Consider the following 14,476-nt stretch of genomic DNA (forward strand, 5'->3'; position numbering starts at 1 on the left):
CTAACAAAATACAAAAAATACTTCCCTTTGGTGAGGCGCTATTCTCTAACGTGTACGCATGTTTAGGGAGTGAATTTAATAAGAAATAATACATAGAATCAAACAAGAAACACGAGTAGCGTGCAGACATGAAACAATGGAACAGAAACAATGATGCCTAGGGAAAGAACCAAAGGGAGTGACATATATTGGGAAGGTAATCAGGCAGGTGATTGAGTCCAGGTGAGTCTGATGAGGTGCTGATGCACGTAATGATGGTGACAGGTGTGCGTAATAAGGACAGCCTGGTGACCTCAAGTGCCGGAGAGGGAGTATATGTGACAATATATTATATATTTGAGATTCTTCAAAGCAGCCACCCTTTGCCTTGATGACAGCTTTTATTATTTCTCAATTTGCATTATATATTGCTATTAAAATATATATATATAAAAATCCAGCATATTTTAATTTCCATAATTAACAAATAACATGCGTAATAATGTAGGCAGTTCATGCAAAGGATTGTTACCTATAACCAGGATTGTTACCTATAACCAGGATTGTTACCTATAACCAGGATTGTTACCTATAACTAGGTTTGTTACCTAAAACCAGGATAGTTACCTATAACCAGGATTGTTACCTATAACCAGGATTGTTACCTATAACCAGGATTGTTACCTATAACCAGGATTGTTACCTATAACCAGGATTGTTACCTATAACTAGGTGTGTTACCTAAAACCAGGATTGTTACCTATAACTAGGTGTGTTACCTATAACCAGGATTGTTACCTATAACCAGGATTGTTACCTATAACCAGGATTGGTACCTATAACCAGGATTGGTACTTATAACCAGGATAGTTACCTATAACCAGGATTGCCATTACAAAAATGTCATTTTTGGGAAGCAATTATTATTTTAGCAAACCATTATTGTGATTAATCTTATATTGTCCCTTACATCAATACCCCCTAGCAACAGATGGACACACACTCACTCACTCACTCACTCACTCACTCACTCACTCACTCACTCACTCAACCCCTTTCCACCACAAACAACCATAAGCTCAGATGCTCAACAGTTGTTCCGTCCCTGAGCCCAACTCAAGAAAGGACATGATTTACGAACGCATATACAGTTGCAGCTGTTTGAGAAGGCCTGCAAGACTGTGCACAAAAAGGGGAGATTTGATGAACCATTGTCACGTCCTAGGTGATGGAGATCAGATACACCCCCTTCCCTGAAACACACACACACACTGATCCCCCGTTGTGACCATATTCCCAAGCATCTCTGTGCAGTCAAAACTTTGATTATTTTGTGCCACCAGGGCCACAATAATATGTCCCTTCTGTGATTGTCTGAGTAGGACCCCCTCCCCATGGGTTACTTCAGATATGTCTAGACTTGCGTTTGCAGCACTTGTCTAGTTACTAGGCCATATTCGAATAGTGTACTTTACTGTCCAACATGAAAAATAAAGTTGTCTTTTGCTTTTCTCAGAACCCCCCCCCCCCCCAGATACACACAAACCCATCAGCTAAACTCTCCACTGGGGTCTCTCTAGTTTGAACCCTCTGAGTCCTTCTCGTTGTAATGCACCTGGGCAGGAAATGCAAACACAACCCGGCCCTACAGCTGGGGAGCTCGTTGGTCATGCGTTTTATTCATCCATCCATCCCTGTATTTCTTATTTTCCCTCGTCCAACGTGACTTGGCCCGCCACCAAACGAAAGCTGTAGGAATTTCCATATGTCCTTGTAGAATTTGTGGATTTGGAGAACTCCTTTTTTCATTTGTTGGCCTTGGAGATATACTTCAGAGGTTGGGGTAGTGAGCTGGGTGTGTTACATCCAAGTTGTATCCAAAGAATGGTCTCCCTGTCCCTATCAAACGCTAAGCTTCAAAATGTGTACACAGTACTTCAGTTATGCAGCTATTATGTTTCATTGACTGTTATCTAAAGAATGATGTTTCTTTCCCCATGTAACACCATCACATAACACAGGATGTGACATGTCATGAATGTATGTTTCAGATTTAGATACTTTATATAGGCGTAGTGCAATACCAATACATATGAATGTGTATTTTTTTGTATATCTCCATTGCAGGATTTCATATTCACATTCCTATTGACTGTATATTTCAGCTATATATTTAAATATGTTGATACCTTATTTTCAGTTGAACTTAGCACCTGTGTCCCTATTGTTTCTCATTGACTGCTGTTTCACACACAGACGTTGACGAGTGTGAGCAAGGTCGCTGTCACCGGGACGCCGTCTGTTATAACTCTCAGGGCTCCTTCGCCTGTCAGTGCCACCCTGGTTTCCATGGCGACGGCTTCCAGTGTACTCCCGGCTCCCCGGGTAGGTAACCCCTGTGCTTTTTGGTGTAAATAAATCACCTTTTCAAACCCCAAGTTGTGTAAGAGGAGTTCTTCTTCATTTGGAACCAAACAGAAGTTTGATCCCTGGTCAAGTCATACCAACGACTCTAAAAATGGGTGAATCTGCAGTTCAAACAATAACAAAGTTGTCACCCGGCCAGTGTTTTGGTAAATAGCTCAGGGAGGGGACTGGAGAAATGTAACCATTCTCAAATGTATAGACGGAGCTATGGATGCAAGAACTGACCTTCCATGACATCAAAATGATAGTTTTACCCACGTTTTAAAGATATACATTGGTTGTTTACAATTACAATGTTTACAAACATTGGAGTAAAATAAGCTTATATTTTAGGTTCTGATGGGGTACGGCAGTTGAAATAAGTTCATGAGACATTTACAAGTTGTGATGTGTAGATTGGCCCTTTAAGGAAATGGACAGGGTGTGTACGTACATTAAGCTGCCTCATGCTGCAGAAACAGGATATAGGCTCCTACCCTATGGGCCATTTTGTCTCAGACAAGGCTACTGATACTTCTAAGCTAAACAGCAGCCAGAGGCAGTGTAGTCCAAAATGTGCAAAGGGAAGTCAAGAGACATGCATTCAGAAGGAACCTCTGAATGATACGGCTATGTCCGGAAGTATGTAAATACTGTACATTCAATGGGTACAGTTCAAGCTCTCATCAGTCATCTTCTTCCCCTCAAAATGTTAGGATTCGCCCTAGTTATACTTCTTCTGTCTTAGTGCCAACAGCTGGAACACGTGAAGCTCCTAACTGTATAGTTTGGTTTAGAGGGAGGGGGAGGGGGAGATTCCAGGCGGCGGAGCGAGACAGATTTGTCATCAAAGGAAAGCAGAATATACCAGAGACAAACTGTTTATATTGAACGTCAACACAAGCCATAGTGGACTTAACAGTATACACAGTGCATTTTACTAATGGAGGTCTGTTCGCTAAGTTGGTGTTGTGTCATCGCCTGGCACAAATAGAAAGTTATTTAATCATGGAACGCTCCCAGCATGGTAGACCGTGGATTGAGGCGAAGGCCGGAACAGAGTGTACAACCATAAGACTGATATAGGACTCCATGAGACTGCGTGCTAAAATATGGAACTTTTAGGGGGAGGGAGGATGGATGAAGTGCGTGTGCGTGTGCGTATGCTTCGGGGTTCTGAAACTCACTCGGAACTGAGTGTCTGTTGGGTCAAGGCACACTAGAAACCTCTTCCCTCCCCCCTTGAATGACATTTAAAGGTTGACATTTGACACTGTGCAGCCTTTCTGTGCCGGGATGGGTATAACAACACACAGGTGTTACGTAGGGAGGATAAAGGAATGGTGTTGATACATAACGTACAATCCCCATCGAGAAAGACCAACATAGCTGCGCATTCTCCATGCAATTAGGGCCAAAGGCCTGGAACATGTCACATGGATGTGCTTGAATAGAGCCAATGCTTCCACACTCCCGAATACAGACTCCTGGGTTGCGTCCCTAATGGCCTATGTATTGCACTACTTTTGGCCAGGTTCAATAGTGCAATTTCGTTGAACATAAAGGTAAAGATGCCCTGGAGTTACAACCAGGAATTGAAACATTTAATAAACAACAACAACTGCAGTAGTAGAAAAAAGTATAACTTGCCCCTATTGACTTAGCAACCAATACATTTTCTTTTTGATTCAACTCACCACTGTATGTTTGGGAATGTAGTGTATGTATATTCAAGTGTTCCATTATGTTTCTATAAGCTGCAGCTTTCATGTCATGTACTGAAGCCTTGGGTTGTGTGTGAGTTGGCATCTTTCTCAGCTGTTACCTCTTTGTTCAAGTCCAATCCAGGTGTCCACTGCATGTATGTACTCCACCACGCTAATTATAGCTTTTTCTCCTCTGCCTCTACAGTTTTGTCATAATTTGTACAACCCGTCTGAAAAGGGGGCATCATTTGGTCCTCCTTTGTCTGAACTTGTACTTGTAGAATACACTGTAGCGTCTGGACCCGGTGAGAGTTGACCTGGTTGTCTTCCTCGCATCTCGACAGTTGACGACCGTCTGACAAAGACTGCTTTGATCTTTGCCTCCTCAGAGACAACCGCTCCCATCGTTGACTAGTTGTCTTTTTTTGGTGGCTTTTGTTGATTGCTGCGGCCAGACGTTGTGCAAAGCGCAGATTGTATGTTGCGGCTGTTTGGGATTGTTATGACTGGTCTGTGGTTAACCGGACAGATACCCTGGGGGTAAGTCTTTCAGTGAGACACTATATTCCAGATGTCACCGTGTCCCCTATGTCTGATTTACGGGACTGCAAAAATTATTCTACATTTAATCATATGCTCATCGGCTCTCTCCTTATTCCATGTTTTCCATATTAGTAGTGGGCAAGTAACTTTAGTTTTGAACTGCCATGTGCCATGTCATACAGTAAGGAGATTATATTTAAACCAAAGCTATACAGCGCTTTAAAATGAAAGAGCAATTTCTTAGAAACCTTTCTAAAAGACATGTAGGATCATTTTTATCTTCTTAATTTCCTCTATTTCTTTTATTAATTCTCTCATGTCATCTTTCTTTTTTTATTCCAGAGCATGAGAAGACGCAGTGCGAGCGAGACAGAGAAAGCATCCAGGTCTCCTCCAACACAGGCTCGTTTTCCTTCTTCCGCCCACGCCCTGCCGTCAGTCAGTACGTTCCTACCTGCGACCAGCATGGTGCCTACGAGCCTACCCAGTGCCACGGTAGCATTGGGCAGTGCTGGTGTGTGGATGGCAATGGTCAGGAGATCCCGAACACTAGAACTGGCCCCGGCCAAAGACCTTTGTGTGAGTGACTGCCTCAAAAGATGGAGGGGGCGATTGGTCATCCTTTGCTTGTACCTTAATATTCATATTCAACATATTCATGCACTCATAGCACTCATGTCTATTCCATTACACTCAACATTTGCACCCGCATGCTAAATAAAAATACATTAGGAACCCACTGGGCACATACTAGTTGAATTAACATTGTTTCCATGTCATTTCAACCAAAAATATATATGTGATGACATTAAATCAACGTGAAAAACTGATTGGATTTACAAAAAGTAATTAAAGTAAAGTAACTTTTAACCTAAATTCAATGGCATGGTTGAATGTTTTGTTGGTTTCACATTTAATTTAGGTTAGTTGAAAACTCAATCATATGCAAATCAAAACTAGACGTTGATAGGACGTCTGTGCCCAGTGGGAAATGACAATGATCCGTTGTCCTCCCTTGACAGGTATTGACCAGGGGGGTCCTCCGATCGGACCCACCACCAGGCCGGATGTCTCTCCTGTGGCCCCAGGGACCCACCTGCTCTTTGCCCAGAGCGGGAAGATCGAGCAAATCCCCCTGGACGGATACAGCATGAACAAAGGGGAGGCCAAAGCCCTGCTGCACCTGCCTGTGAGGCTCCACATTCCCGCACCTCAACTCACCTCACATTATCTCAGTCAGACAGTCAGTCAAGCACTGCACATCACTTGCTACAAGCACTGTGGGAAGTTACTTATTGACTCACAAACTTTAACTCACTCACTCACTCTCTTCTCAAGTGAGTGGTTCACTCTGTCAGTAACTCACTCCTCTGTAAGCCCTGGCCTACTACGCCTTGTCAAGATGGCCGCTCACCAGATGGCCAGAGCTGTCTTCTAAGACCCCCAGTCTTAGGTTGAATGAAAATAGGGGGATTTGATCATCTCTTCCTCGCATGTCAGATGTTTCCTTTAGCCGGACTGAGAGTGCGTTGATGGGTGTTGTGGGTCCACGTACCCACTCTCTGGAATGTCCCAAATGCCACTTGAACAATCTCCTGATTGTGTCGGCCAACCATACTCGTCCTCAGGCTTTTCTTCTTTCTTCTCACTAGCGTGGAATGGTCTGGCAGAACATGTAACTGGACATACAGAGGGATTCCCCATAAATGCTTCAATTGTTTGGCTAACCGCAATCTGCCGTTTTGAAATGTAATGTAACATTGTGTATTTCTTATGTAATTTGGTTGAACCCCATCTGAAATGAGTGGGGCGAGATATTAACATTAACACTAAAGTAATTCCTGTTCTGCTTGCAACATACGTTTGACAATCTTGATAAAAACCATTTATAACATTACTGCAATGCTCTCTTGGTGTAAACAATACATCCTATATTCTGACGCTCGAATGGTTTCCAATTAACAGTTAAGAAGGGAAAACACAAGGACATTTTTTGTTGTTGTACCAGGCCAGCTACACACAATACTATGGTGCAAAGTGCATTGGATAATTGGTCTATTCAATGTGTCAATGTGTTTGTATCGGTCCCGATCTAAATAAACCATTAATCAATAAATCAATAAAACCCTCTGTCTCTATGTGTTGCTCCCAGGACAGAGTGGCGATCGCTGTGGCCTACGACTGTGTGGAGAAGATGGTGTACTGGTCGGACATCACAGGGCCCTCCATCAGTAAGGCCAGCCTGGAGGGAGGAGACACCATCTCTCTTGTCACAACAGGTGAGCAGTACACAGGTCTCAGGCCAGTCTGGACGGCAGAGACACCATCTCTCTCATCACAACAGGTGAGCAGTACACAGGTCTCAGATCAGTCTGGAGGGATGAGACGGCTTCTCTCTCATCACAACAGGTGAGCAGTACACAGGTCTCAGGTCAGCCTGGAGGGAGGAGACACCATCTCTCTCGTCACAACCGCTTTAGTACACAGGTCTCAGGCCAGTCTGGAGGGAGGAGACACAGTCTCTCTCGTCACAACAGGTGAGCGGTACACTGGTCTGAGATCAGCTCAAACCTAGCTAGCCTGGTCCATGAAACGCATCAAGAACGATAATAGTTAACTTTTCATTTATCATATTTTAATTCTCATGGATTTCTCATAATTTACTTATATACACATGTAAAGCCGTTATAAAGGCTTATTCATGAAAGATAGTACAACGTGTAAACAAAAACAAAAGTTCCATCAATTTCATCTTTTGACGTGTGAAACAACACGGACAAATGACGGATTGTGATCCATTGTCTTGGTAGTCTTTCAATGTACACTATTTATCCAAAAGTATGTGGGCACCAATTCAAATTAGTGGATTTGGCTATTTCAGCCACACCCGTTGCTGACAGGTGTATAAAATCGGGCATACAGCCATGCAATCTCCATAGACAAACATTGCCGGTAGAATGGCATTACTGAAGAGCTAAGTGACTTTCAACGTGGCACCGTCATAGGATGCCACCTTTCTAACAGTGATGGAAAAAGTACCCAACTATCATACTTGGGTAAAAGTAAAGATACCTTAATAGAAAATGACTCAAGTAAAAGTAAAAGTCACCCAGTAAAATTATACTTGAGTAAAAGTCTTAAAGTATTTGGTTTAAAATATACTTAAGTATCAAAACTAAATGTATAAATAATTTCAAATTCCTTATATTGAGCAAACCAGATGGCACCATTTTCTTGTTTTTTAAATTTACGTAAAGTCACAGGCACACTCCAACATTCAGACATAATTTACAAACGAAGCACGTTGGTTTATTGTGTCCGCCAGATCAGAGGCAATAGGGATGACCAGGGACGTTCGGTTGATAAGTGCGTGAATTTGACTATTTCCCTGTCCTGCTAAGCATTCAAAATGTAACGAGTACTTTTGGGTGTCAAGGAAAATGTATGGAGTAAAAAGTACAATATTTTCTTAAGGAATGTACTGAAGTAAAAGTAGTCAAAAATATACAAAGTAAAGTACAGATACCCCCCAAAATGACTTAAGTAGTACTTAAAATTATTTTTCCTTAAGTACTTTACACCACTGCTTTCCAACAAGTAAGTCAAATTTCTGCCCTGCTAGAGCTGCCCCGGTCAGCTCTAGTAATAACAATGGCTAAGCTGCAAAGTGGTAGGCCACACAAGCTCACAGAACGGGAACGCCAAGTGCTGAAGCACATTGCATGTAACACTCACTACCAAGTTCCAAACTGCCTCTGGAAGCAACGTCAGCACAATAACTGTTCGTTAAGGACCTTCAAGAAATGGGTTTCCATGGCCGAGCAGCTGCACACAAGCCTAAGATCACCATGCGCAATGCCAAGCGTCGGCTGGAGTGGTGTAAAGCTCGCCGCCATTGGACTCTGGAGCAGTGAAAATGCTTTCTCTGGAGTGAGGAATCATTCTTCACCATCTGGCAGTCCGACGGAATGTATAGTGTATAGTATAGTGCCAACTGTAAAGTTTGGTGGAGGAGGAATAATGGTCTGGGGCTGTTTTTCATGGTTCAGGTTAGGCCCCTTAGTTCCAGTGAAGCATACAATGGCATGCTAGACGAATCTGTGCTTCCAACTTTGTGGCAACAGTTTGGGGAAGGCCCTTTCCTGTTTCAGCATGACAATGCCCCCATGCACAGAGAATGGTGCTAGTAAAACTAAATGCTAGTAAAACTAAGTGCATGCTCTTCAACTGCCCGCACCCTCCCGCCCGACTAGCATAACGACTCTGGACGGTTCTGACATAGAATATGTGGACAACTACAAATACCTAGGTGTCTGGTTAGACTGTAAACTCTCCTTCCAGACTCACATTAAGCATCTCCAATCCAAAATTAAATCTAAAATCAGATTCCTATTTCACAACAAAGCTGTCACGAATCCCGCCGAAGATGGTGCCTCTTCCTGTTCGGGCGGCGCTCGGCGGTCGTCGTCACCGGCCTACTAGCTGCCATCGATTCCCTTCTTTTTGTTTCTGTTTGTTTGGGCTGATTGGGTGCACCTGTTTTGAGTTTAGTTTGGTGGGTAGGCTATTTAAGGGCAGTAGGCCCGCCGGCTTTTGTGCGGGCTTGTTTTCTGTTATTTGGTGTTGGTGTTTAGGTGGAAGCTATTTTCTGGACACTTTAGTCCTGTGTGTTTGGACTGGGATTTTCATGCGCCCGTTGTGTTTGGGCATGACCGTTGTTACTGTCAACAGGAATAAAAATCCACGTCCTGAACTAACCTGCTCTCTGCGCTTGACTCCTCCACCCAGTACTCCTAGAAGCTCTGACAAAAGCCTCCTTCACTCATGCTGCCAAACATACCCTCGTAAAACTGACTATCCTACCGATCCTTGACTTCGGCGATGTCATTTACAAAATAGCCCCCACACTCTACTCTGCAAACTGGATGTAGTCTATCACAGTGCCATCCGTTTTATCACCAAAGCCCCATATACCACCCACCACTGCGACCTTATATGCTCTCGATGGCTGGCCCTCACTACATATTCGTCACCAAACTCACTGGCTCCAGGTCATCTATAAGTCTCTGCTAGGTAAAGCCCCGCCTTATCTCAGCTCACTGGTCACCATAGCAACACCCACCCGTAGCACGCGCTCCAGCAGGTATATTGCACTGGTCATCCCCAAAGCCAACACTTCCTTTGGCTGCCTTTCCTTACAGTTCTCTGCTGACTGGAACGAATTGCAAAAATCTCTGAAGCTGGAGTCTTATATCTCCCTCTCTAACTTTAAGCATCAGCTGTCTGAGCAGCTTACCGATCACTGTACCTGTACAAAGCCAATCTGTAAATAGCCCACCCGACTACCTCATCCCCATATTATTACTTACCCTCTTGCTCTTTTGCACCACAGTATCTCTACTTGCACAGCATCATCTGCACATCTATCACTCCAGTATTAATGCTAAATTGTAATTATTTTCGCCTCTAGGGCTTATTTATTACCTACCTCCCTACTCTTCTACATTTGCACACACTGTACATAGAATTTTCTACTTTTTTTTCCTTTTGTGTTATTGACTGTATGTTTCTTTATGTGTAACTCTGTGTTGTTGTTTTTGTCGCACTATTTTGCTTTATCTTGGCCAGGTCACAGTTGTAAATGAGAACTTGTTCCCAACTGGCCTACCTGGTTAAATAAAGATGAAAAAAAAGTCCATACATAAATTATTTGTTGAGATCGGTGTGGAAGAACTTGACTGGCCTGCACAGAGCCCTGACCTCAACCCCATCGAACCGCTTTGGGATGAATTGGAACGCCGACTGCGAGCCAGCTCTAATCGCCCAACATCAGTGCCCGACCTCACTAATGCTCTTGTGGCTGAATGGAAGCAAGCAATGTTCCAAAATCTAGTGGAAAGCCTTCCCAGAACAGTGGAGTCTTTTATAGCAGCAAAGGGGGCACCAACGCCAAATGAATGTCCATGATTTTGGAATGAGATGTTTGACGAGGAAGTGTCCACATACTTTTGGTCATGTAGTGTATAACTCCCAGGGCTGGAAATAAAGCTAACCTAAGGATAGTATTTTTCATATCGGGCTTGTAGAAAATGTGCCCAACTAGCTTGCTGGCTAGTGATTTTTTTCTTCTTAAATATCCCACAGATTTTGGACCCGGGCTTGTAGGAATTGCGGTCTATTAGGCTGGCGGGCCAGTGCTCAAAATCCTTAAATTCCATCCCTGATGACCCTCATAGAAAATCTGTAGTTTCTGTCTGAACTAGGCGTAATGATATCCTCCTTTTCTCTTCCTTAGACCTGGAGAGCCCAGAGGGTTTGGCTATCGACCATCTGGCCCGGCTAATGTTCTGGACGGACTCCATGAAGGACAGGATTGAGGTGGCCAAACTGGACGGAAGCCAGCGCCGTGTTCTCTTCGACACCGACCTGGTCAACCCCCGGCCCATCGTCGCTGACCCCTCCTATGGGTACGTGTCTTTGGACAATGTCTGACTTTGATTCCTTTGATGCAAATTTGTGATTAAATAAGCAGTTAGTTCTTTGTGCTGAAGATATATTGTCCTTAACCGCTAAGGCCTGGAATGATTTTGCTAGCGAATCTGTCAGGTTAGTCTTTTCATGGTTTAGATAGCATGTAGGTAGGTTTGACAACACAAATCACTGGTGCTGTGTTCCTTTTAAAGCTGTTGGTTCTAAGCATCGTGACAGGAACATGTTTTCTCTGGCTTGTTGTCCAGACGACTCTACTGGGCAGACTGGAACAGAGACGGGCCCAAGATCGAGATGTCCAACATGGACGGAACCGACAGGACAGTCTTGGTTAAGGACGACCTGGGGCTGCCCAACGGCCTGACATACGACCCTGAGAGCCAGCAACTGTGCTGGGCCGACGCTGGTAAGAGGCTACGCTAAACATGCAGACACTATCTGTAAAAAGCTATGTTAAACATGCTTACACTATTGATGTTGTTAAGAAGGTGTGCTAAACATGCTAACCCTATTGATGCAGGTAAAGATGCTACACTAAACATGCTAACACTATTGATATTGTGAGCTAAACATGCTATGTAGCAATCCATGGGAAAATCCCACTGTACTGAGACAGTTCAGATGACTCAGTTCGTTGGAGCATGGTGCTAGCCAGTGGTGGATAAAGTACTGTATTGTCATACTTGAGTAAAAGTAAGGATACCTTAATAGAAAATGACTCAAGTAAAAGTGAAAGTCACCCAGTAAAATAGTACTTGAGTAAAAAAAGTAAAAGTATAAATAATTTCAAATTCCTTATATTAAGCAAACCAGACTGCCTATATTATTTTTTATTTTATTTATGGATAGCCAACACTCAGACATAATTTACCAATGAAGCATGTGTGTTTAGTGAGTCCGCCAGATCAGAGGCATAAGGGACGACCAGGGATGTTTTCTTGCATATATTGGACCATTTTCCTGTGCTAAGCATTCAAAATGTAACGAGTACTTTCGGGTGGCAGGGAAAATGTATGGAGTAGAAAGTACATTATTTTCTTTAGGAATGTAGTGAAGTAAAAGTAAAAGTTGTCAAAAATGTAAATAGTAAAGTACAGATACCCCAAAAAACGACTTAAGTCGTACTTTTTAAAGTATTTTTTACTTAGGTACTTTACACAACTGGTGCTAACAGCAGGGATGTTGGTTTGACTGCTGTATGTGTTTAAAAAAAAAACTTTACAGGTACTCGTAAGGTACAGTGTATGGACCCCGATGGTAGGAACCGTAGGACTATTGTGGAGGGGATTCAGTATCCTTTCGCCATCGTATCCCATGGGAGGAACCTTTACTACACTGATTGGAGAAGGTATGATCACCTGGGACCGGTTTCCCAAAAGCATCTTAAGGCTAAGTTCATCGTTTGAACCTTGGTAGGAGCATCGTTAAATCTCCAAGCTGTTTCCCAAAACTATTCTTACTAAAGTTGCTCTTGAAAATGGTTGTTATTTACAGACTGCCCTTCTGTAGATTATCCTACTATACACATATAATCTCTGCTATACATAGAATCAAGATTTTTAGGCCTATCTCTCTCTCTGTGACTGACGATAACTGCAGAATGAAGTTGAACAGAAATACAAAGTCGCCAATGTCTTTGCAATTGTTACAAACAAGTGAAGGTGCTTCAAATTAAAACATGATGACTGCATTAAAATAGAAATACAGTAGGTCTAGAACTATAGGCTTCAAATCCCTATATATTTAAATCATATAAAAATAAATTCCATGTCAATAATTTGAGTTCTAATTTGCTAATTGTCGGCTACTGTCTGTAATTTTTGCCTAAAGATATTTAATGATGTGTAATAATAACCTTCCATACCTGCTGTAAGCTGTGTACATGACGAATACAATTTGATTTGTTTAATTCATTCATTCATTCATTCATATACACCTATTTCATGAGCATGCATCCATTTCCCATTACTTAAAATGCTCAGATTTGTATATACCAGGTCAATATATTGCCCATTTTCAAAAGATTCATGAAAATAAATCAAAACCCTTGGCAATGAATGATAGAAAGGATTCTTGTCATGTAGAATGTATTTTTTTCACGGCAGTCAATAGAGTAAGAGCCTTCATTAGAATGGTAGTAGACTTCAAAGTAGTATGAGGTGTATGCTCTCTTTCTTCATAGCCATTTGAAAGAGTACTATTTATTTAAAAACGTGACTATCTCATAAATGTCCACATTTGTTTAATGCAATATGTTTATTTGATGTGACCAGTGTCGTGTCTTTGGCTATGCTAGATTAATTGCTATGCTTCTAAATTGCTTCTAAATTACCGCCCATTTGGAAAAGGAAAATGCAATAAATATTTACTCTGAGCTGCGCTTCAGTAGGTTGGTGGTAGATGGAAGACTGGGTTGCCAAACCGAGTCCTCTGTCCTTTGAAGAATGTCTCTGGTGGTCACTGTCGTAGTAACGTCGGTGTGTAGTAGACGGGATACTCTGACTGTCCTTCCTAACCTGCGTTTGTAGCAGCTGTTGCTAACTCAACGGCTAGGAGGTATCACTTCTGTAGTGAATACGAGTTCAAAGTTCATACCATTCACAACCAAAGTTCATGCTGATGTTGACTTAGTTCTGTAGTTATTATCTGAACCATTCTGACATCGGATCGTCATCCTAATGTACCCGGAACAGAAAGTTATATTTTTGTCAATGGCTTTATATAGTGGAGGGAGAGGGGTGTGTCTGAAAAGTTTGTAACCCATGTCTCTTCACAGGGGCGGGCCCCTGGTTGAGCAGAGGCCCAAACTTATGAAAACCCAAATCTCTCATTTGGAAGCTAAAATTACATTTAATCTCTTCACAAATAATTTAATATTCAAACATTTCAATTAAACAACAATTCCATGTGAATCAGATACCTCTGAGGTTTAGACTTTCCACAGTAGAGTTTATGTCATTCTATCATTGATGAGAATGTGTCAGAGGGCAACCGAACTGACACAATATACCTTAAGTACCACCGCATATGTTCAGTTGGTCGGATTACCAGAATATAGTTCATTTCCCCCCAACTTCTGATGTTCCCAGAATCTCTATGTTAACCAAAGGGGCTTTCTAATGTCACATCAGTAGACTAGGGAGAGGAACGGGGGAGGGGGGAAAGAGGTATTTATGACTGTCATAAACCTACCCCCAGGCCAACGTCATGACACCAGTGGTGAAAAAAGTACACAATTGTCATACTTGAGTAAAAGTAAATATACCTTAAAACTTATTCGGGATCGGTAACGTAGGCTAATGCGATTAGCATGAGGTTGTAAGTAACAAGAAAATTTCCCAGGACATAGACAT

The 14,476-nt window shown here is 42.4% G+C and overlaps 1 protein-coding gene across 1 annotated transcript in view; it reads left to right on the forward strand.

The window, feature by feature from the left end:
- The window catches only part of LOC129839362 (nidogen-1-like), a 71,520-nt gene that overhangs the window by 47,399 nt on the left and 9,645 nt on the right, over window positions 1–14,476 (forward strand). The window contains exons 12-18 of the mRNA XM_055906754.1: window positions 2,236–2,364; window positions 4,977–5,213; window positions 5,657–5,823; window positions 6,787–6,913; window positions 10,930–11,101; window positions 11,372–11,529; window positions 12,348–12,471. Coding sequence (XP_055762729.1) covers window positions 2,236–2,364; window positions 4,977–5,213; window positions 5,657–5,823; window positions 6,787–6,913; window positions 10,930–11,101; window positions 11,372–11,529; window positions 12,348–12,471 — 1,114 coding nt within the window. The remainder of the gene's footprint in view (window positions 1–2,235; window positions 2,365–4,976; window positions 5,214–5,656; window positions 5,824–6,786; window positions 6,914–10,929; window positions 11,102–11,371; window positions 11,530–12,347; window positions 12,472–14,476) is intronic.

The sequence above is a fragment of the Salvelinus fontinalis genome, chromosome 40 (genome assembly GCF_029448725.1).
Source record: "Salvelinus fontinalis isolate EN_2023a chromosome 40, ASM2944872v1, whole genome shotgun sequence".
NCBI classification, from domain to species: Eukaryota; Metazoa; Chordata; class Actinopteri; order Salmoniformes; family Salmonidae; genus Salvelinus; species Salvelinus fontinalis.